Source organism: Letharia lupina (assembly GCF_014066315.1).
Source record: "Letharia lupina isolate WasteWater1 chromosome Unknown contig_14, whole genome shotgun sequence".
Lineage (NCBI taxonomy): Eukaryota > Fungi > Ascomycota > Lecanoromycetes > Lecanorales > Parmeliaceae > Letharia > Letharia lupina.
In genome coordinates, this window is record NW_023502983.1 from 1408662 (window position 1) to 1431464 (window position 22803).

The following is a 22803-nucleotide window of genomic DNA, read 5'->3' on the forward strand; positions in this document are numbered from 1 at the left end:
TCATCGAAGGATTCTTTCTGAGCGAGCGGTGGAGACACCCTATAAAGTAGTCAAAGCTACTCGATTGTCAAATTGGTGATGGTTCCCTGCGTCTTTGATCAGAAGAAGCAAATGTAAAGCATGTAAAGCAAATTTGGTGTAGTTGAAATGACGTGTTTTTGCTGCGGCCTCGGCACGCACAAAAGTCGCTTTGAGCTGCCACAGTATGCTTGTATGGCCAAAATGACTCCTTTGTTGGGAAAACAAAAAGGTATAAAAGTAGAATAATAGAATATAAAGGCAAGTGATACATGTACCCACCCCCTCACATCCGGGAATAGCTTCTGGGTACGATGGGTGTCAGAGGCAAATTCCCACAATCAGCTTTACCGTTACCCCCGAAGGGCGAATGTAGTTAAGATTCAGCGCACCGAAAGAGTGTAGGAGCGAGTATGTACAGGAGGGGCCTCCCGAAGGGAGAAAGGATCCTATTCACGAGTCACGCAGTCTGTAGGTAGCAAGACCACGGCATTTGAAGCACTCCAGACTACGCCCGGCCCGACCAGCCCGGAAACAGCACCCGGATGTGAGGGGGGTGTCAATTTATCAAAAGGGGGTGTACATGTATCAACTCCCAATACAAAAGACGTGTTCTGCAAGTGAGGATCCGATAAGCAAGCACACTGTCGAGTCTTCCATGCCTGCAACTGTGGTTGACACTGTGTCAATCCGCCACCTTATGACATTGATCGAGGCGACTGGAACAGCTCGAACCGTTCGCTTCGCTGACGGTCACGATTTTTAGGAGTCAGGCCGGGGAATACTCGTTTTTTGAAAACAAGACATGTTGCTGGAGCACTATATCTGGACATCTTCCCCAGACACAGTGACATTTTCCGGCGACGTCATTCAGCAGCTTGACACCAGCGGAGCATGGATTTCCTTGGTCAGTATACGAAAGCATAATTCTTTGCGCAGGCACTTCTGATGTCTTGGACAAGGCAGAGAGGGCCGTCAAAACTTGGTGATGGCGAACATGGGGGAAGAAGTGTTTGTGTAACATGAAGTGAGGTCCAGTGGTCCACATGGCTTGGCCTTGGCAGGGGGAAGCGCCCGAAGCGGCTGGCGCCGATGCCTGACCCTTGCTGAGCTGAGTTTAGTCTGTTTCGTATGCAGCGGGACGGGAGCCAATGGCCTGGCTTTACAGCGGGAAAGAAGGGTTAGCGTTGTGACTAAAAGGTGATAGTGATTTAATTGTTTGCGCTTCGATAAATGATTGGAGGATTCTTACCGACCTCTCTTTTTTAAAGTCCCCACTTCTGCCTGATGATGATTTCTCTCCTTTTCATCTTATTTCTTATCTTACTTATCTTACTTTATATGCATCATTTCTACAGAAGGTACATGTAGAGGGAGGCATCCTGTTAGATGCTTGTCTCATCAAGTAAAGTAAGGTATTGCCCTGTTGATCATTTAGTGCCCGCTTCAAGTCCAGCAAATCAGCAATGGCAGCAGGTTTATGACAACAAAGCATTTCTACCTACCTTATGCTCCTGAACAATGTACTATCCGGCCCTCCTTTTTGTCTTTTGTTCGCTGTCAACACAAGGGGCAACATCACCTTTCTTTTCACACAATGAACAATGTCATTGAGTTCTCTTGAAGCTTTCTTTCTTTGACTAACCAATACTTCGACCCTTCCTCTCTCTCACCATCTTAAAGCTTCCACCATCACACAACACCACACGCGACACCGCAACACCACAGCCAGACCATTTCTAATCCTTATATACCTCACATCTCCAGTCCACGGACGCTCTGCCTCGCCTCACCCATCTGAAGCCGGTCAGACACGAATACCTCGCTTCATTCACAGATACCAGATATGGCTACATCAGGCGCTAATCCCACCTCTGCCCTGTTACAAGACATGTTGCGAGAGAAGAAAGCGCAGACACAGCGCGTGAAAAAAACTTATGACCCTACGAACGGACACAAGAATGGGCGCGACGACAGAGACATCCAGAGCTCCCCAATTCCATCAATGAGCGCAAGAGACAGGTTCGACGCACATTCTCGGCGCGGCAGTGGCGTTAGTGTCAGGAGTGTGACGATGCCGAAAGAGATGGGCTTCAGGGAAATGGAAGAACACATCTCGAAAATCAACAAACAGAATTTCGACCTCAAGCTGGAAGTCTTCCATCGCCGCCAACGGAATGAAGTCCTTGAGTCCAGGCTAGAAAAGTTTCAAGAGCTAGAGGCTAACAACGAGGAGCTACAATCTATCAATGAGGAGCTGCTGTTGGAACTTGAGAAACGAGATGTCGCGATCCAAGAAGCTGTCAGCTTGATCTGTGAGCTCGAAGCCAAGAACGAAGACCTGCAAATGGCAGTGGTCAAAATGGACTTTACACAATCGTCCAGCACATCGGACCCAGAGCCTGTCAAAGAAGGGAATAGGCTTTCGGCTTCACCTCTGTCTACAATATCAGGTATGGGGCCTAGCGATGCTTCCCTCCTTACTGATATTGGCCTCCCAACTGATCTACAAGTACCATCAGAACACAGCCTCTCAGCTCCTGACACACTCTCCCCGCCAAAGGCGAGTTCAGCACGCCGAGTCCCATCTTTCCTCCGAGAGACCAAGAAAAGCACCAATGTCTTACGTAGCATGTATTCGAAAGACGGGAACGCAAGCTTCGTTAGCGTCGCTCAAACCGTTAGCCTTTTCAGTGGAGACGATGATGATGATTACGTGGACCGGCAAATGACAAACTCTCCACGGCTCAGCATTCTCAGCGAGAGCGGCTTCTCAAGTATTTACGGAGGTCGCAACGATCAGATCTTTGGTGAAACAAACAACAAAGGCGAAGTTGCTGAGCCGCCTCTTCCCGAACTGCCAAGCAACCATCCACAGCGGGACACTCAACGCGAATCAAGATTACACAAATGGTTGGATGAGAGAAATATGCCGAGGACGCCTTCTCCAAAGGCTAAAGCCAATGACAACATCTCGTCAATAGGTGAAGTTTTGAGCGAAGTACCGAATTCTTCCCAAGACCGAAACTCCGCAGAGACTATATCCATAGTCCAACATCCTCGTGAACAGCGTACTCCTGAAAAGCGGCAGGTCAAGCAGGCTCGAAGCCCTGAGAAGAGATATGCCTCACCATCCTTCGGGGGGCCTATTTTCGGAGCTGCTGTATTGCCACCTACTCCGGACACGATGAGTACGGCCACGTTGGATGCTAATTCGTCTACACCTAGCATTATCACCGAAAAGAGTTTGCTTGATGGCACACCCTATTTAGCTAAGGGCTACTCGGCATTGGTACCAGATATCCGCCCTCAGACTTCCGATAGCACCAGTGGGTCAGCAAGTCCGGGATCGTTGAAAGACACTGCTCGGCAGGACATGAGGGCTCGCAGCGACGCGCTTGGCATCTCTGAATCTGACACTCCAACGCGGCCCTCGCTCAGAACCTACGGCACGGAGACGTCCAGTGGAGAAGCGTTGTCACCCACACAAGCATCCCGAACCCTATCATATCCATCTCCAACGAGCAGAGCGCGACGTCTGTCCGACCAGCGATCTCCTAAAAGCTACAGAGGATCTGATTCGAATAGCGAGAAGACACTAAACCAATCGCCGCAGGAGCGGCTGAGCTCAGGTAGCGCTGCCACCATCACGCCCATCAGACGTACAGCTAGAGACGATCAGCACTCACCTTTCTTCTCCCAAAATGCAGCCGCTCCATCTCCAATCACCGCTTTACCGCATCTCGCCGCATTTCCTCAGCCCCAACGCGCTTCGTCCTTCCGCTCCAGAATTGCGAGCAAATTCAGCCGCTCCATCAGCAACGTCAGTCGTATCCCAAATCCTTCCTCTAACCCTCAAGATAGCATGCCCTCAAGACCTCCAGTAACCCGCGCCCCTGCCTCAATTCAGCACGCTCGTCTGCCGAGGCCGGCAAGTTTGTACGGTCAGCATCCCGTCCCCGTTCCTAGCCCTAGTCCTACTTATCGTTTGAACCCAATGCTTCCAGAAGGCATGCTAACAGACCTGGAACGCTACAGCGCCGGATCTGCCAAGCACCTCGAGCGGCGAAGAGATCGCAGGTGAGAGCAATACGACGAATTGGAGAAGGCACAGTTATTCAAGTAGGAGAGAAGGGTAGATGGGTAGATCTGCAAGCACGAAGGTCAAGCAAGGGTTGGATTGGAACAGATAGAGACAGGATTGTAACACCACAGCTAGTGAACAAAAAGGGCCATAAGAGCCTCGTTGGGCAAGCCTCACTATGTATCAATACGACTGTTTGTTATTTTCATGCATGGGAGATAGAAGTAACAGCAGCTCGAGGTCAGCATGACCGCAATTCCCCGGCTATAAGCCCAATCTTTTCATGAAAGCTTACCTAAATGTCCTGATAAAACATCAAGAGTAAGGATTTCTACCAGGATTACCGCGTAGAAAATTTGACTTCAGGCCTAGATTTTGCTGACGCGGAAGCCGCGATCTTGCAACTCGACACCATTGGCTTCTGACATCAACAACATTTAATACCGCGCTTAGAGGTCTACACATCAGCTTAAACTTCGACGTGAGACTCTGTGTTTGACAGCGGGTGGACCCAAGACGCCAGCGTCGGAAAGCCAGGCCCCGAGCACGAGCACGGCCAAACCCCCTCTCCCCATCGTCCAGGGACCTCGTTGCGGGCCCATTCTCCCTTTTGCCGTCGTAGGAGTGGCCTGTACTCGTCCGACTGAGACGATGTGATCCTGCCGGTTTTCGGTCGACGTTTCTATAAATACCGAGGAGCCATAGCTTATTGACGAGGACCACTTTGACCACGGTCTTGTACGTGGGATTGGCCAGTTTCTCGAAGGAGTCTAGGAAGGCAGTGGGCCATGAGACGGCAGCATCAAGGCTCGTGAGATGTGGGCTGACGGCTTCCACATCAATGATGAATGTATACTCAAGGTAGTCCAGCGGGAACAGACCCGAGAAGCTCGAGCCACTGGATCTCCGTTTCCGCGCGTTGGAACTTCGTGCAGCTCAATGCCATGGATCGCTCACTATGGAGAGCGTCGTTGAGCCGCAACGCTTGAGACACTAGATCTTTTAGCAAGTCAACTACGGACGGCGTTTCGATGGTGTCCTGTTCGATAGTCTTCTATGCCCAGAGGACTGGGACCTTGGAGTCACGGAGTAGACCAATGGCGTTTACACAGAAGTCCTTCACATCAGCGGCTGGTATGATTGCCTTTTATCATTACCAACGAAGAATCTCTCGTGGCTTTCCAGGTCTGGAACTTGGGCCTCGGCCAGAAAGGCTCAGGAGCCGGAACGGATCTTGACCGGTTTCTGTTTCGCATGAAAGTGCAGTATTGGAGGCTCTTGACTGCGTCCATGCTACAGGGACCGGAGGTGAAGGTCATAATCTGTGATACCTGCAAGTCCGAGAGTCGTTGATTGGCATCAAGGTGGGCGCTCGAATTGACCGAACTGATATGCTATGCGTAGTATTCATGGTCAGCGTCAGGACGCTCTACGATAATCTTGACTTACTGATCAGCAAGCTCTGTACCTCCTTGAGTACAGCATCAGGGTTATTTTGTCTTCTGATCAGCTCCTGCATTCCCAAGTGAATATCTCGCTGTTCGGCCTGAGCGACAGCAGAAGCCAAGCCATAAACCGTCCGCGTGCATGCCCCTATGTCTTCAATGAGATCGGCTTAGCGCAGTTCAACGGGACGTGTTAGCGAGTGCAGAACGTGCATTGGCTTACTTTTCCAGTACCAATCCCGTGCTCGCATCAAGAATCGAATTACGAGAGCATAGAGTTCAGAGAGAGCTTGCTTCAGCCTTGTGGTTGGATAAAGCACCGTGACAAGTTCGATTTGAGGTAACGAGTCTGCAATTTGGCAAAGACCTTTGGCAAGGGATCGTGTCATCCTTTCGGGTTCACGGCCAACTGAGGAGGTTCAGCGCCAGACGAGTGATCTTCGACTCTGGTTACTTACCACGAACAGAAACTTCATCGCTGCCCATGCTAACGAGACATATTCTGGGTGCTGCTGCGCGAGTACGTCCAGGATGTTTCCATAGAATTGTACGCGACTTGAGAACTTCAATAACCATTTGTTAATCTTTGAGTGTTCGTGCGCTGCGTCGTACTGGGTCTTTGCGTCTACTACCGTACGCCTGACGTCTTCACGACTTGTAGCGCCTTGGACTGCAGCCCTTCTTTTGTGAAATCTTTGGTGACGGTCGAACCAAAGATTTCGACAGCTTTGTTGAAAGCTTCACGAGCGGCATCAAGACATCTGACGAATGAGACCGAGTAAGCAGGCATACACTGAAACTGGTTGGCCTCTTGATCAATGCATACGGTTTGTCCTCGTCCGCTTGGTACCATTGTGATTGAGATTGCATCGCAGATTCTAATACCTAGTCTACACTCTTGGAGAACGGATGCATGATCGATGATACTAAACATTCGAGAGCTGCCCAAAAAACGCTGGCTGCTTCGGTCAATGATGTTAGCAGCTTAAGTGGGCCGACTTTTGGAAGTACTCTTTCCACGCAGCTACCCACACCGCGGGGCTGACTGAAGGGTTAACCTTGTGCGACAATCGATACTCGGTACAGTTCTTAACTTATTCGCTTGCTCAAGTATGTTCCTAATGGCCGTTACCGGACCCAAGTATCCAGAAATGTGATACATTCGAGTACGCGACATTTATCGCAGCAGATACGAGTGCGAAGCGGCTCGAAGACAGCAATCGATACGAAAGTAACGCGCTGGACAATCGCCGGAGCGGCCGATCTCTCACTGTCGCCAAGACAGACGCCACGAGTTGTTTCATCCTCACACTATAGCGTCATAGCACTCGAGGACGGAGAATCAGAAAGAGAGGCTGAAGTCGACGTACCCGTAGAGGCACATACAGAAAGGGTCTCTGAGGGGGTCAATAGAGTGTCAGAGCCAACCCTCGACGGAGACCCCCACAGAGCTCGGCTTCATCTACAGGGAGCGTGAAAAGGCTGGAACTACCGGCCGGGATACTGCAACTATTGAGAAGAATAAAGATGTTCAAGGAAGTGTTCCTGCTGCAGGCCTCTCAGCGCATTTGACCATCTCGCAAGACCAGACGTCTGGTAGTCAATTGTCTCAAGAGAAATTGGCTGCTCTGTCGAAGCCACTTGATGAGGCAGACATCGCTCCGGTAGGTCTCATTTCGATACAACCTAGACATAAAATAAGGAGCGTTAGGGCCATCGCAAAGCTGCTGGATTAGACACCATAGCGGCACGGCCGACAAGGTCAAATTCTCCTGGGCTGCGGGATCCGTCTAGAAGGCGCCGTAGGAGGTCGCCAGAAATAGTATGTATTCCAGCGAATCGCTCAAGTGATTCGTCTTCCATTAGGAAGGAGTTGATTGGGTCCGCGGTGAGCATATCAAACGACAATGTGGAGGAAAAGTCGCATCTTGAGACATGGGTATCGGAAATCACCTTCAATCATCCACATCGCAATAGTAGGGGTACATTGCAGGAGTCCAGCCGCGCAAACAATCTCAACATTTCCACCCATGCATCTTCCCCGGAGCAAAACTATTCGATGGAAGATCTATTGAGTCGTCTAAAGAGCTTGGAGCGGGAAAACCATGAAGTAAGAAACGGGACAGCAGAAGAAACCTCGCATACGGCGCCACCTGGAGAACCTTCCACTACATAGACCCAAACGTATTTTTGGAGTCACCACCATGGGGCAGGAAGGTGCAAGAGGACCGGTCCTTTACGCAAATTCGCCACTGAAAAATGTTCAGTTCCATCTCGAGCGACATCCCGAGATTGCTTTCATTTTCTACAAGGGATATGATCAATCCCCACCAGCCGATAACAGCAAAAGAATGTCGAAGGACGGCGTGTATCGCATCCCTGAGCCATCGAAGCAGACACTGGTCCTAAACTCGGAGCATCTGATATCAGCAGTGGAACGGCTGGGAGGAAGCATTCCAGACTTTGCCAATTTCTTTCCGAATTTTGATCCGGATAGGGAGATACCAGCCCCTTACATGTTTATCTACCACAGCATGCCGCTATTCGATCACGTTATACCCCATTTCAGTCCCCTCGAACATGACTCAACAGCTGAACGAGAGCGTACTCGCCAGCCATGGCCAAAACACACGTTGCTGCAAAGCGCCGCGCAGCCAAAGGTATGGTCTCGAGACGGCTAGTGAAATACCTTGTACGACCAGGCGATGTGTTAGTCAGGACACAAGACGCTGTGCCCCACGCCTATGTAGCAACAACTTGGGCTAAAGAAGGAAAACCGGACAGGGAGGGTTCACGCAAATCAGAAGAAGGACGGCCTCTCACGCTCAATGCAGAAAAGAAACAGGGGCCGAGAAAGCGAACGTACAAATTTGAGGTCGCCGCATGGTCTTGGGCCTTCGACGGCTCGTTTGAGAGAAAGCGGACTACAATCAAGATTCAGCTCAAGTGGGTGACGAAGATGATGAAGTCAGGATAGATAGCCTGAACTATTTTCCTTTGCGATTTGATGAGGGTGGCTTGCATAAACTACATGAGGTTAGAGGGAAGATGTTTTGGAAGTGCCGCACGAAGCGCTTCGTATCCTATTCGGATGACGAAACCTTTGTTCTGGGTAGCGTAAGTGTGCGTCAGAAGCTCAATAACAATCATAAGGCATTTTCCATCATCAACTGATACCCTGACAGGTTGGCGAAAGATACATGATCGACATCGACACTTACAAGACGCTACATCCCATATTCTCAGCTATCTACAAACCCGCTTCACCCTGATATTGATGCGAAGACGATGACCAGAGACAAGCCTCCCGGCTCGGAATCACTACTCGTATTTCCACCAATGATCACAGGCTACAACCTGCAAACTAAAGAATGGCGTAAGTACACCATTCTTCGCCCATCACCATGCTTTCGCCAGCTGACTGTGCATTGCAGGAGACCTCTTAGTCGATCAGATCTCGGATGTCATTGGGAACAAGCAAGCCTTTGAAAACCCTTGTTGCTAAAGAGAAGACCAAAGAGCTTGCGCAGGCTCTCATAACCAACCAACTTGCGGCCGAGAAGTCGACGGATCTCATTCTTGGCAAAGGGAACGGCTTGACTATCCTGCCACATGGTGGCCCGGGGACTGGCAAAACATTCACAGCGGAAAGGGTGGCCCGAAATTGCAGAGAAACCATTGTTCCGATTTACTTGCGGCGACATTGGCACGAAACCTGACCAGGTTGAGACATATTTGGACTCCGTATTTACTCTGGGCAAGATTTGGGATTGTGGTAGGTCAAAGCTTCGCTATTAAAAAGGTCGAGATTAATGACTGATAGTTGTTCTCCTTGACGAGGCGGATGTGTTCTTGGAACGTGGCTTGGCAGATCTACGGAGAAATGCTCTAGTCTCGGTTTTCCTGCGCGTCCTGGAATACAACGTTGGCATCCACATCCCGCACCTCCAACCGTGTCGGCACTTTCGACGAGGCGTTTCAAATCCCGTATCCAGCTGGCCCTGCGCTACGAAAACCTGACCGTCGCTCAACAGAAAAAGATTTGGCGCAACTTCCTTGCCCGACTCAGAAGCCTTGACGCCAGCAGTATCGAGTTCGACGACGTTATGGACAACGTCGATGAGCTTGTCAAGGAGGACACGAACGGCTGCCAGATCCGCAATGCGATCATTACGGCTCGCTAGCTGGCGCTGTACCAAGGAAGAAACGTTCTGCTAGGAGCATTTGAATCATGTTATAGAAGTCAGTGGGGAGTTCGAGAAGTATTTGAAGACGCTGAGGCAAGGGTTGTCGGATGATCAGCTCACAATAGGGAAGTGGGATTCAGGTGAGACCTGGGGGTATCAGTACGAAGCAATGATAATTTCTTTACATAGCTTATATCCACACAATTACCTTTTAAAACGTTCCCCTCGACACAATCTCACCGTCGCACTCCTGCCCGCCCACGCCAAACATTCCCTTCAAACACTCGCGTATCACATCAAGCAGCTCGCACATGCATTCTGCAATCACCCCAGCCGAAGCCAAAACTCCCGACCGAGCTCGAAATCGAATACCTACCCCATCTCCCCGCCCCGCAAAGAAACGTAGCGCGGAGACGCAAGCCAGCAAGCCGGCCGACCGTGCTCACCTACCGCCCTCCATCCCAAAAGGTTTCATTCCGCGCCACTCGGTCACGTGTGTGCATCGCCCTTTCGGTTTCGTCCACGACGTGTGTGTGTGCCGGGTGCAGATGGGCCTACCCACGATCGAACGAACGAACGAACGAGGCGGAGCGTTTGTTGAGATCGCGATGGGTGACGGGAGAAGATGGTGATGGTTGGGGGTGGGGGTGACTATCCGGTCGGTGAGTGCGCTCCCGACCGCGTCCGTAGCTGCTGAGGACCTCGACTCCGCATACCTCCGCTTTGAATCCTCGCGCTGCAGGCCAGCTACGGCGCGGATGCAGGGCAAGGGTTACCCCGATCGACGGCTCCCCCTCGGCCTTTTATTTCGTCTGGATGGGTAGATGTTCTCGGATCCCCGCGGACTATCTTGGGAGCGAGATCGCGGTATGGAGCCGAGAGTCTTGGTCTTGCTTGGTTGGCATCCGCGGTGTGAAGGGAGGAAGGGAGGGAGGAAGGAAGGGAGGGAGGAAGGGAGGGAGGGAGGAAGGGAGGAAGGAAGGAAGGAAGGGAGGGAGGAAGGAAGGGATTGGAATGAGAGAGAGAGATGTTTTTCGACAGTGGGTCTGAGAACGGTTGGGTTCGTCCTTGATGTGCTCGGGATGCTGCGATGAGAGAGTTTGCGGTTGGTGTGGCGGTGATGTCTGCCCTGGAAGTGGATGGGTTGAAGCGAGGTCTAGGGGGCAGAGGATGGGATGGACGTACTTGTGTCTACCTACTTGGATGTGCACTCGCCAAAGTCCGGACCTTGATGTATTATAGTAGGAGAGAATCTTTCAAAACGCCGGGAACTTTTAGAAATCGAGGTCGTGTTGATGGTGGTATATGATAGATGGTGTGACAAATAAGGTATCGAGCCTGTCTTCCTGACACTATTGTATAACTCCATCGATACGATTTCAATTTCAACCATTCTTGAAGTTTAGAAACCGCGTTCTGTATCTTATACATTTTTCATTCATTCTATCATACCGTTGTGATGGATACCACACAAAGATTCCGAATTCCGGAGCGTGCATATCCACGTAGATTGACGTACACCGGCCGACGCCCGCCCCAGATTCGAGACGCCTCGCCACTCCTCCCGCCCAACCCTTTCACCATCCCATCCAGCTCGAAAAAGGACTAGCGGCTGAGCCTACACCCTAGGAGCGAGCGGCGGCCACACTCCCCCCCCCCCAAAACCGGCATCCCATGCGTTTCGGAGCCGCGGATCGACCCCTTTCGAAAAGTGGCGCTGATTGATCCGGGAGAAGACTTCCCCCCCGCGGCGTTTCTGGCGGGGTTGCTTTACTCTATGATCGATTGGGATCGGCGAGATGGTTCGGGATGGATGCGGTATTGAGGGGCGGGTGGAGGTCGTTGGGGCTGGGTTCACGGATAGAAGAAGAAGAAGGAGAAGGAGAAGGAGAAGGAGAAGAAGAAGAAGAAGGAGAAGGAGAAGGAGAAGGAGAAGAAGAAGGAGAAGAAGAAGACGAAGGGCGTGCTCGCTTCTTGGTGTGGCTGGATGCCCGAGTTTCCGCCGGGTGGCGGAAACGGAGGGAGCGCCGAGGAAGGTTGTTTGTTGAGATTTTTGAGCTTTGTTTCTTGATTCGGTCAGCCGGCCGTTGTGCTCTTGCTACCTGGTTGGGAAAGACCTTTTCTAGAGCTGAGATGGCAGTGGAGGGTGGTGTGGTACTGTCTCGTGACTGGGAAAGGACTCGACAGTTGCATGGAGGGTGATGGCGCCAGATAACTTGTTAAGCAGATACACGTTGGTACTGACAGAGGTAAATTAGATTATATTGCAATCGCCACCACCTTCTCTCAATAAATACATGACGACTAGCCAAGATGCTCCCCTTACGTAGCAAAAGCGGGTAAGTAATCCACCGCTGGGTATCTCTAGAAGTATATTATCCATCCCAAAGTCGTGTAAACTCCTCGCTGATCGTTGATGGAGACCTCCCATATGTAATTCTCCTTTCAGTATATTCATCAGTATTTTACTACCTTATCATATCCTTCCTCCTTCAACAACACTCCTCCCGAGCACCTCTATCTCCCCTGTCGCATCCACTCTTCGTTTCTCACATACCCAATTTCCACCTTCTTCCCTGTAACTCACACTTTCTGCTCCACTGCTATTCCTACTATGACTCGGCGCCCAAGGACTTTTCCCAATGATGGCACTCCTCCTCACCGGTGACGTACTGTCAGCTGGTGGAGGCGGTGGCGCACCCATCGGCTGTGGTATGTAGAGACCGGGTTGAGAGGTGGAGAGAGTTATGGTGGGACTTTCGAGCAAAGGAGAAGGATCACTGTCGACTGAGGACGGATGCCCGTTACTGGAGGAAAAGCTGTGGAAAGAGCCTGCGAGGTTTTGGTTGCTGGCGTTGACATTGTGTCCGTTACCGTCCGCTGGTTGTAGCAGCGACGGAACCATCATGCCTTGTTGGAGAAAGGTTAGCGGCGAGCCGCTGTTTTGACTATTGATGCTACTTTGCAGACTGCCGTTACTGCCATCCCAGGCTCCACGGCGCAGTTTCTGCAGTGCTTCGAGCGACATATCGTCTTCGGGAAGATTCATCAAGCTTGCTAATTGCGGATTCGACGGATATTGCGCCGAAAGAGGATAGCCGTGCATGGCAAGTGAGATGGCAGAGTTGCGGTTGCTCCATTCGCTCCGTTCCGTGATTGGCGTGAGACTGGGATCCTTGTTTTCACGGCCACTGTTCATCCTGTGGATACCCTCGAGCACTCGGGGGCCAAAATAACCACCATGCACGTATTCGGATTCGTTGAAGCCGGATGCACGAGCGAAGAAACCAAATTCTTGGCCGTAAAACCCGTCATCGTCGTTCTCGAGAGCTTCGGCATTAGCGGCTGCAATGATTGTGTCGTCGGCTTCTTCATCGTCGAAGCCCATGTGGGCGTCATCAAAGGCGAAATTCTCGGCATCTTCACTCATCCTAGGCCCTGAGAAACTGTTCACAGGCAGGGTCATTTGGGTTTTATATGCATGCATCTGCGCCGAAGGCTCGAGACCATCGTTGGACTCATGGGTGCTTGCCAGACTGTAGGACCGCTGAAACCGTCCAGCGAGCTCTGCTTGATTGGCCGCCATTGCTAGTTGATCATGTAGGCCCAGGTTGTCTTGCGTAAGACCAGCAGCTTGGCTAAAGCTTCGTCGCGTCGGCTGCTTCAGATCTGTTACTGAGTCCCTCAATTCGGCCGCAGTAGCATCATCTTCTGGCGATTCTGGCAGGTTAGGATGTCTAGGGTCATGATTGTTCAAGGGCTGGCGAGCCACATGAGTTTCTTGTCCTTTGGTCTGGCCTATCATAAGGTTGTTTGGGTTTTGAGGCACTGGTAGAGGCTTCAAATCTCTCAGCGGCAGTCCATACACTCTGCTCGTATCGTCATCGAACACTGATTCATCAAAGCCTTGATTCTCTCCATCATCGATGTCTTCGATCATTCCATCATCGAAGTACATATCATCATCATAATCTTGACATTCATAACGGCTTGGCAAACCAACGAGATTGCTTTCTGATGCAGTCTCTCGTGGCAGAGGCTGTACATTGAAACCTGGATCACTTGCTACACCAGGGACGGATTTCGGACGCGAGTTTTCCTCTTTCGATGGACTCTGAAATACTTCGAGCTGTAGCTGGGCTAATTTCGGTGACGCATTTAAGACTACAACGCCATTCGGCTGACTTTGGCTGTCGCGCAGCGTGCCCGGTGAAGTGAGACCTGTGCTCACAGGACCGGAGTCGCTGTCGAGCGAAGACTTGTTAGGTAGTATAAAGTTCAACTCTGGGGCTTGTTGCATGACAGGCAATTCGAAGTCTTCATCATCAGCATTGACGCCGGGTATCTTTTCCTCCAAGCCGTCATCGTCCTCCATGTCACCATAATCAGCATATTCATCCTCGTCATACAATTCATTGCCATCAGAGAGGACACTCTCACGTTGTTTCCGTTTGGCTTTCTGCTGCCGGTGCCTCTCTTCCAGTAGCTGTTCCTGAGCAGCTGAGCCTACGCCGGCAAGGTCGAAGCTGAAACGAGACGCGTTGCTTTTGTAGCGACGTGGAGATCCTGGACCTTCGAAATTCGGATCGGAAAGCGAAGTAGATCGAGATCGAGCTTTTGGTGGCGACATAGCTGGGTATGGTTGAGCAGATTCTTGGTTTGGAAGGGGAGTTTCCAGCACCTTGTCAAGAGGAGGCCTTGGAGGGGGAGAAGAGGTTTTCCGAATGGCGTCGATACTGCTTGAAAATGTTTGACCGGCCTTGGGGGGCACTTTCGGGGGCAGTGCACGTGCGAAAGCCGGCAAGGACGATGGATCTGGTTCTGGCCGAGACTCTTGGAGAGACATCTTGTACATGAATGCTGACGTCCGCCGTTTGGCGGGACTGTCAAGATCGTCATGCCATGCCTCTATGTTATCGTCAAAGTTCTCCTTAAAGACTGGAGTATGCTCTCTCTCGGTGCTGCTAGGGCTTTCGTCCTCTAGGAATGAAGAACCCGGGTTTGGGGAGATCCTTTTTTGGCTAATTTCCGACGACCCACCCTTTTCCTTGGTCTGTACTATTGGTATACTGGACTCACTGGACGAATTATTGCGGCCTGGCCGAGGAGCACTGAAGTCGTGAACTACTTTACCACGTATCCTTGGGTCATAGTCATCCGGCAGCCGCATGCCAGATGTAGTCTGACTCTGTGAATATGCTTCTTCCACTGCTTGGGACGACCTTCGACGCGCCAGAAGAGACATTGGATTGAGAAGATTGAGCCTAGTCTTGGCATAACGGTTCTGACTTGTCGTTGGCTGCGCTTGGTGATGGGGCTTGCCAGGCTGAGGTGGAGCCTGCCGTTGGTGTTCAGGTTCGTGATGGGAGGGTTTTGGCGGTGGTGGTGGAGGGCGCCGTAACGGTTCAGGAATATATAGTTGACTTTCTGGCGCAGTTCGTAAAGATTGTCGACCAAGCGGCTCGCTGTAAGACCTCATGGACTCGTAAGCTGCATCTATTGGCCGCCTTGGCCTGCCTGTAGAAATCTGGGGTTGGCTTTGCTCTGAATGCGTCGGTAATTTCCCGGTCCCAGAGCCTCCAGATGTTCTATTCGGGCGATCTTTCGGTGCCATTGAGGTACTGCAGCTGTTGCTCGGCACAGGTACTGGTGGGACTGATGGAACTTGTTGCGGGGGGCGCTTTTGGGGTTCCGAAGGTGCAGGTTCTTCTTTGTGAGTCCAAGCATCTCTTGCCTCTGCTCTTTCCGAATCTCTTTGGGAAGCGACGCGTGGGATTGGTGGCAATACTGGAGGATTGGGTGAGACGGGCGAGTCATTGAGACTGTTGGTTTGAGAGGATCGTGGACGCGGAGGATCCAGGTTGAAGGTTGGAGGACCTTGGGGTGGTGGAAAGCCCTCATGATAGTATCTTGAGGCAGGACTTTGGGGAGGAAGTGCAGCTTGTGGGATAGCTGAGCGTCTGTTGTTGGGCCGTATGCCGTGAAGGTAGGAGAACATTGTTGGAAAAGGCCTCTTGGGCAGGAAAGGCTAGGCTCGCTTCAGAAAGGTAGGCAAAAGCATAGCGCTATAGTCAACTACCAGCATTGACTCGCGTATAAGTTTAGGAAAAGGTCGAGAGGTTGTGTGGTACTCGAATGTGAGAATAACAAAGGGTATGGGGCCGCACAAATGGCCATTGCAAAAACGTCACTAAAAGCGGCGGTCAATGCCGAGCGCGGGCCTTTCGGATTTAAGAATGTCTGGACTCGAGAGTCGAGACTCAAACAATACTACTACCTAATGTCTCCCACATCAGATTGAGCCTTGCAAGAGACATGAAATTGCAATTCTTGGTCATAGAGAATATGGTTGCTGCTATGTACTGGAAAGCGACTGCCACCTGGGTATATGTACTCTATTTGCTTGGACCCCGAACGCCATTGCTATGCTCTTTCATACACCCGACCCGCTTGGCAACATCGAATAGCTGCGTGAGCTTACTCAAATCTTTCATACAGAAGTCTTCTCCTTCGCCCCCTCCTTCTCCTTTGCCTTCTCCTTGATCACTTGCTCTTTGGCTTCCTTTTCCCTATCGAGCCTGAATTGCTTCTGGACATCGGCATTCTCCCAGTCCTTGACGAGCCTCCATGCATCTTCCTCTACCAACCCTGCTTCCCTCAGGTTACATGGTCCCCTGCCCCATTTTTCCGTATACACGTCACGGCCGAAGTCCATCCACATCCAGATTCCCTTTTCAAAGCCCTCGGGGTCTCTATAAAAGGGTTCGCCGTGACCTCCACGCTGCCGTGCTTGCCAGGTGTTCCGGCCGCCTTCGGCATTCGATTTGAGGTCCTGCAGAAGATTGAGGCTATGCACAAGCTCCTGATAGACGGCAGAGTTGCGTTGACCTTCTGGCTCTCGGGGAAGGATTTCTGTGGCGCCTTCTCTCTTTGCCGTCGCCTTTGGAGAATCAGCACCGCGTTTGTATAGTCGTTCTAGATCGTCCAGGGAGGTATGAACATCCCACACCCTTCCTGCCTCTGCGCCTTCGATCCTGAATTCTCTCATCCACAGTCGTTCATGCATGTCGCAATCGGTCATGTAGAAAGGAATCATGGTATCCCACCCCCCAATTTCCACGAATGCCTGGGTACGCACTAACGCTAATTTGTCGTACGCAAACCACCGCGTAGCAAGTGGACCCCAGGCAGGATCCAGCGTTTCCCTTAAAGCATCTACAGCGCGCATATAAAGCGACTTGTAGGATTCGCCATCCCATTCCTCGTCGCTGAGCACGACCGTGTCCATATGAGCCCACCAGTAATGCGACCAGTTGTTCTCCAATGCTGTGAATGTATAGAAATTTTGCAATTGAGCGAAAGTGAAGAGAGTAGGCGTGGAGATGACATTGACAGATAAGATCTTGGTTAATCGGTGATGGTCGAGATAGAAAGGGTTTTGAAGGGTGAGAAGGTTATTGCGGTTCGAATGCATTACTCCGGTGTTCTCGATCACGTAGATGTCTTCTGGAGGCCATCCTGCTGTGATGTAAGATACGACAGTCTGTTGAAGGAGAGGCCAATTGCGCGTGAAGCCAATGAAGAGTGGAGTCGATTCATTGACATGAGGAGTGGGAGGATTGTTCCATGATGGGATCGGAGGCAGGTCAGCTGGGGATTTCGCAGATGCTGCGAGAGGAAAGGCGTCTATGACTGGTGTAGGAGTGGCCGTGGAGATAGGTTTGTGAAGAGGTGTCGGTTTCACGGTAGGTATGGGTTGTTTGGTGCGTCCAAGCGGCCCGGGAATGCTATGGTGGAGGCCGGTTTGTGTAATGATGAGAGCTGTGACGATGATGAAGGGGAATATAAGGATAGAGAGGCTGCGTCGGTGCAGGCAAAAAGAGAGCATTGTCGTGGCTTCGAGCAGATGCCCGAAGCGTTTGTGGATTCAATGGTGAAGGCATTGTGTCATGGGAAAGTCGCGCAAGTCATCCGAATTCCACGATGGATTCCACTATGGATTCCACTATGAAACGGGTGTAGAAAGCAAGGCACGAGCACAGTGCACACGGTTAGTAGTGTATTTGGAATCTGGTCCCTTCTTCGCTGGCTAAGCCCCTTCGGGGTAACCCCTTCTTGCTTACTACGGAGCACGTCTGACCGCAAAATCTTACATTACAGTCAGCTTTACCCGATTTCAATTAAATCACCCGGATTACACTAGTTTAAGCTCAATTCATGACTTTAACAACGTGTTTTTAATGTAAACATAAAAATATTACGATACATCAATAATCCGACGTGTCACACACAGACGTCGCAGCCCACGGCGCAGTGGCCATCCTTCTCCGTTCTTCTCTACTGTTCTCCATTCTTCTCCGAAAGCCCACGTCGCAGTGGCCACTCAACATCGTAGTGGCTATTTATAAAATTCTCTGCTGTAGCACGCTCCGAAAATGCTAAGACCTTGCTTGATATTGTCCGTGTGTAATAGCATCGAATACCAGCATACCACATACGACTTCGATATTAATCTTCAAGATAGGCCTCGGTGTGTTATATATACGTACGGATCTATTAAAAGTAAAGAATAGAACTTAGCATTCAATGGTTGTTGTTATAGAGTACCTAAAATTCGATACTGTGCGAGTTTTTCGAGAATCTATATCGATATCGCTGAATTTAAGAGATACGCTATTAAGAAGCATTTTGTTTCATTCAAAATATATGAAAGTATAAGCCTATACGATATAATTGAAGTTTTTATAGTATTGAGGCAATTGGACTCTAGATATTTCCTTACATCACTTTTGCCAAGAGTGCCAAGGCCGCATTCTCCAGCTATAATAGCCGAGGAGCCTCCAGTTTGCAGGTCCGCGAACACCTCTAATGCAAGTCAGACGCATGCAATATGCGACAAAAAGGAGCAAGGGTATAAGTACGCGAAAGAAAGTCTATTTGATCTATCTTTTATCTATGGGCATCATGCATCATCGGTCCTTGATCTTCAAAGTCCTTCCGTCAGTTTCGTTGCGGATTTCCAATTGTCTCTCAACTCCTTTTCGCCGTTTCCACTGCCATTCCACTAATACAGGTAGAAACGTCCATAGGTCAAATTCAGGCCACAGGGTTTCCAGAAACACAATCTCCGTATTTTGGTGACATTGCCAAAGCAGGAAATCACTGAGTCTCTCCACCCCAGACGTCCGCACTAGTAGCTCCAAAGGAGGGAGGCCGGCAGTATACATGTGATCATTCAAGATACTAGGTGTGATGGTTTCTGGATCAGGATACGTTTCGCGGTATTTGCCATCTCCATCGTCGTCTAGAGGCGTGGGATCGGATGGAGACTCAGGATGTAGAGTGGTAGACGAAGAAGCCGATGGAACGGAGTCTTCCGTGTCGGAAGTAGCGCCCAGGGAAGGAGAATGTGATCCAGCCTTCGGAGTGGCAGCTGAGAGATGTCGAGATCGGATGGTATGGGCGATATGCGACTCGGAGAAGGAACGGTTCTGTGAGGGTAGAGGTTTGGAATACTCGATCACGGTGTCTCTTATGGCCGTGGTGATCTCGTCATGGGAGGTGTATGGGAAGCAGACATTCAGGATCGCATCTTTGTTGTGCTCGGTCATGGCAACAGCTCGATCAACAGCTTTGAGAACGTCTGGCTTCACAAGCTCGCGCTGCCCCAGGACCTTGATGCAGGCTCCGTACCTGTCTAGCAGGTCGCCATGCTGTGCTAACTGTGATAGCTTTACTTTCGCCATTTCCATAAGCGCGTCGACCTCGTATTTCGACCGCTTGAAATTCTCGATGCTGAAAGCGTAGATTGTGACGACTTTGACGCCAGATTTGTAGCAGACTTCGAGGATCTGGCACAAAGTCAAGCATGTTAGCTCAATTGCTCGATGTCCAGACGTTGAACCGGCGACTCACTCGCGCCAATGCTTCGAAGCCCAAATTATGCCCTTCCAACGTCTCTATTCCATGCGTCCTTGCAAAACGTCGGTTTCCGTCCATCACGAAGGCTACATGCTGAGGTATAGGTCCCTGCCGCAAAGCACCGATTAGGAGCTCGCGGAGCTGCATTATGCCCCATTCCACGGGAGGAGACTGTAAAAGCCATCTTCGGATTTGAGAAAGGTGCATGGAAGGCATGGCTGATATTGGTCTTCGCTTTCAAGTTGCTCTGATGTAAGCTGTTGAAGTGAGCAGAGCTGTTGCGAGGAAAAGTGCACTTCGGAAGATGATCTTGGAGCAAGGGGCTGGGCAATGCTATGTTATATTATGTCCTCCTACCGGAACTCGGAACTCCGCCGCGGTATCCAGCCATGCTGAAAGACGCACAGCGTGGAATTGGGCCAAAGAATTTGTTGCTGGTTGTCCTGTTGACTGTGTTTTGTCGGTACTTTTTCTTTTCGCGGTCCGTTCAGCCCTATCGACAGCGGCTTGGCATTCCGCCACTGTGCTGAGTGCTAACACTGATTCTATGGCTCACTCAGCTCGGTGTTGTCTCATAGACTATTATTGGGTTTGCCAATCGTCGAAGCTTGAAGCATATAGGAGAGGTCTCTGTCATCAGTTAAAGAAACTTCATTGAGAAGATTCGCCATCATACGAGCGTAAATACAAATCATCGACCATTTACGATGAGGCAGCCTCTTGTGGGATACTATCTTACCAGACAGCATTGCCGCATATTAAAACCATTCCTTCCATCATAGACGCCGTGCTATCATGCTTTCAGATGCTGGGTGCCAAAAAATGGTAACCGATGTCACCTCCCGTTGGCGCCATTGAACTTGGCGCTCTTGAGATTTTCTTTACACTCGTCACAGTACCATTTCGCTGTTACGGTTTAGCAGAGTCCACGAGTTTTCAAAATGCAAAGGAGACTTACCGTTCTTTGCGGGCGCCCTACTCAGCCCCACACAATCCAGGTGGAACCATTCTCTCTCGCAATTGTCACCATCGCAGCCAACCATTTCGCCATAGCTGACCCCGTCGCAGTAGCAGTACCGTTCCTGTCCTGGTCCATCCTCTTCGTCTTCTTCACCTTGCATTGAAGAGTCTTCACCGTCTTGCGCTGCAGCTGCGGCTGCGATCTGAGCCGCCAGGCCCGCTCCTTTCTTGTGAGATCGCTTGAGCGGTGCGTCTGAAGCGCGTGGTCCTCGAGTCCTATGCGGTTCTGCAAAGCTGGCATTGATAGGTGTCGCGGTCTTCGAGGGTCCCTTGCTGTTCCCTCCTCGAGTAGAGACAGATATCGATGGAGGTCTGTCGCCGCGAGTTCTGCCAGAACCGTTCTCTGTCTCTTCGCGCTTCAAACGATCAGTATTTCTGCTTCCCACTACAAGGGCACCACGCAGATCGCCCGCTCCGTCGCCAGTACCAATATCCTCGACAAGGTGCTCCCCCTTAGCGTTGACTGTCTCTTTCATAGTGCTTTTGACATCTCCGGGTGTCCTACCTGTCAGACCGGACACCTTTTCAACATCTGCCGTTGTGCCGTGCAGGCCGTTTCCGTTCGTAGCCCTGACATTCGTCGACGATGACCGATTTCTGGCTAATTGCACCGCGGACTGTGTTGAGTTCTGGCGAGCCCGTGCCGATGGCAGCCGTTGCATCATTGACGGCGCCGGACTCTTACCTCCACGATCCTTTGCGGCAGCAAACGTGGCGACGACTGGTGAAGAGGCCAAAGATGGTGGGTTGACAGTCGATGCGTTCGTATTCGTCCTTGGAACCGAAAACCTTAGCATGAATGGGACCTCAGCAACGCAACTGCACTTACCTCTTTCTTACAGTCCCATTCACCGCTAGATTTCCTCCACGACCTCTCTTCTTTCCAGTGGCGTCGTTTCCAGGAATGTCTCTAGGACTGCTGGCAAGGCCCCGACCATTGCCTCCATTTGCTCCGTATACTGAAGCCATCGCCCTCTCCGCAGGTAGACCTCCCGTGGCTTTCTCGACCTTGCGCCGCTTGTTTGGTGGTGTAGCTCCGTTCAGTACTCCAAGTCCTACAGCTGTGCCAAGATTTGCATCTGCAGCTTTTCGCCCTTTGCCGCCAGATTTAGGATTCTTACTTATGGCTCGCCCATCATCGAAATCGGAGTCCACATGTTGATTCCGTTGCTTGCGTGCTGCTAAGGCCTCACGTCTTGCTTCGCTTCGCATGGCCGCACCTTCCGCCTCCTGTTGGGCTGCTGCTGCTGCTGCTGTATTCGCAGCTCGTCTCGTGCGCTCTCCCGCAATCATTCCCTTTTTCTCCGCGCTCTGATCTGTATAAGCCCAATGGGTCAAGCTACCGTACCGTGCTTCTTCGCTAATCTCGTCCTCGATGTGGGGGTAGGAGCTGTTGCAGCGTTTCATTTGTTTGTCGAGGCTGTCAATCGCGGTGTTCAAGACGTGGTTCTTCTCGTCGAGGGTCTGGAGCATCTCGAGCATAGCTAAGCGCATATTGTGAAAGTGACCTCGACGAGCTAAATTTGCAGGGTCGTCATAGGCAGTGCGCTGGGACCCACTCCCAGTGTTGTCTGAAGGTGGACCGTTTGAGGCTGCATTATGGGTCGCATTTTCAGCTTTGTTGGCTTGCGTTCGAAACGCCTGCTGTTGAAGGGGGCTCGGAGCTTTCAGCGCTGCGTTGAGGTATTGCCCTAGGAGCGCTTCAGGTCCATGTGTCTTAGCATCAACCTCTTTCAGCATGGTGTAATGTCGAATCATTTCTTTTGGTAATGCAGTGATTGCATCTGTGAAATGTGTAATGGCAGGATAAAATCCCGGGTTCGCGTTGCGGTCAACGTCTGGCGCTTGGGCGAGGGCGCCCGCCTGAGGTTGGACGACATTTGTAGCGGTTCTAGCAGGATTGGTACGTGTTTGACGAACAGGCTGGCGTCTGTTCGATGCTGTAGGCTGGTCGCCAATCGTAGCATTCGAGAATGCCCTCATTTCTGCAGTGCGAACGGTGAAGGAGAGTAATAGTCTCCAGTGCGGCGCAAGAGGGTTGTGATTCTGTGCTTCGAGGCTCAAGAAAGGTATTAATAGGGTTCAGAAGAATATCACGTTGGTTGACCACCTTGACTGATGGCAAAGC

At 51.0% G+C, this 22803-nt stretch overlaps 8 protein-coding genes across 8 annotated transcripts; 4 read left to right on the forward strand and 4 right to left on the reverse strand.

The window, feature by feature from the left end:
- Positions 1–1864: 1864 nt before the first annotated feature.
- Positions 1865–4211, forward strand: HO133_002358 (uncharacterized protein; the record flags this gene model as incomplete). The annotated part of the gene is made up of 2 exons (XM_037293284.1): positions 1865–4098; positions 4166–4211. 2 exons carry the CDS (start codon positions 1865–1867, stop codon positions 4209–4211), a joined length of 2280 nt encoding a protein of 759 aa, XP_037150937.1.
- A 1820-nt stretch (positions 4212–6031) lies between these two features.
- On the forward strand, positions 6032–7723 carry HO133_002359 (uncharacterized protein; the record flags this gene model as incomplete). The annotated part of the gene is made up of 3 exons (XM_037293285.1): positions 6032–6067; positions 6924–7211; positions 7259–7723. 3 exons carry the CDS (start codon positions 6032–6034, stop codon positions 7721–7723), a joined length of 789 nt encoding a protein of 262 aa, XP_037150938.1.
- A 28-nt stretch (positions 7724–7751) lies between these two features.
- On the forward strand, positions 7752–8819 carry HO133_002360 (uncharacterized protein; the record flags this gene model as incomplete). The annotated part of the gene is made up of 4 exons (XM_037293286.1): positions 7752–8065; positions 8149–8493; positions 8664–8670; positions 8733–8819. The coding sequence occupies 4 exons, from the start codon at positions 7752–7754 to the stop codon at positions 8817–8819; spliced, it is 753 nt and encodes a 250-aa protein (XP_037150939.1).
- A 67-nt stretch (positions 8820–8886) lies between these two features.
- On the forward strand, positions 8887–9731 carry HO133_002361 (uncharacterized protein; the record flags this gene model as incomplete). Its single annotated transcript, XM_037293287.1, has 3 exons — positions 8887–8923; positions 9055–9200; positions 9429–9731. 3 exons carry the CDS (start codon positions 8887–8889, stop codon positions 9729–9731), a joined length of 486 nt encoding a protein of 161 aa, XP_037150940.1.
- A 2479-nt stretch (positions 9732–12210) lies between these two features.
- Positions 12211–15732, reverse strand: HO133_002362 (uncharacterized protein; the record flags this gene model as incomplete). Its single annotated transcript, XM_037293288.1, has 1 exon — positions 12211–15732. The coding sequence occupies one exon, from the start codon at positions 15730–15732 to the stop codon at positions 12211–12213; it is 3522 nt and encodes a 1173-aa protein (XP_037150941.1).
- A 492-nt stretch (positions 15733–16224) lies between these two features.
- On the reverse strand, positions 16225–17622 carry HO133_002363 (uncharacterized protein; the record flags this gene model as incomplete). Its single annotated transcript, XM_037293289.1, has 1 exon — positions 16225–17622. One exon carries the CDS (start codon positions 17620–17622, stop codon positions 16225–16227), a length of 1398 nt encoding a protein of 465 aa, XP_037150942.1.
- A 1081-nt stretch (positions 17623–18703) lies between these two features.
- Positions 18704–19871, reverse strand: HO133_002364 (uncharacterized protein; the record flags this gene model as incomplete). Its single annotated transcript, XM_037293290.1, has 2 exons — positions 18704–19585; positions 19650–19871. 2 exons carry the CDS (start codon positions 19869–19871, stop codon positions 18704–18706), a joined length of 1104 nt encoding a protein of 367 aa, XP_037150943.1.
- A 619-nt stretch (positions 19872–20490) lies between these two features.
- Positions 20491–22658, reverse strand: HO133_002365 (uncharacterized protein; the record flags this gene model as incomplete). The annotated part of the gene is made up of 3 exons (XM_037293291.1): positions 20491–20561; positions 20614–21449; positions 21505–22658. The coding sequence occupies 3 exons, from the start codon at positions 22656–22658 to the stop codon at positions 20491–20493; spliced, it is 2061 nt and encodes a 686-aa protein (XP_037150944.1).
- Between the last annotated feature and the right edge of the window lie 145 nt (positions 22659–22803).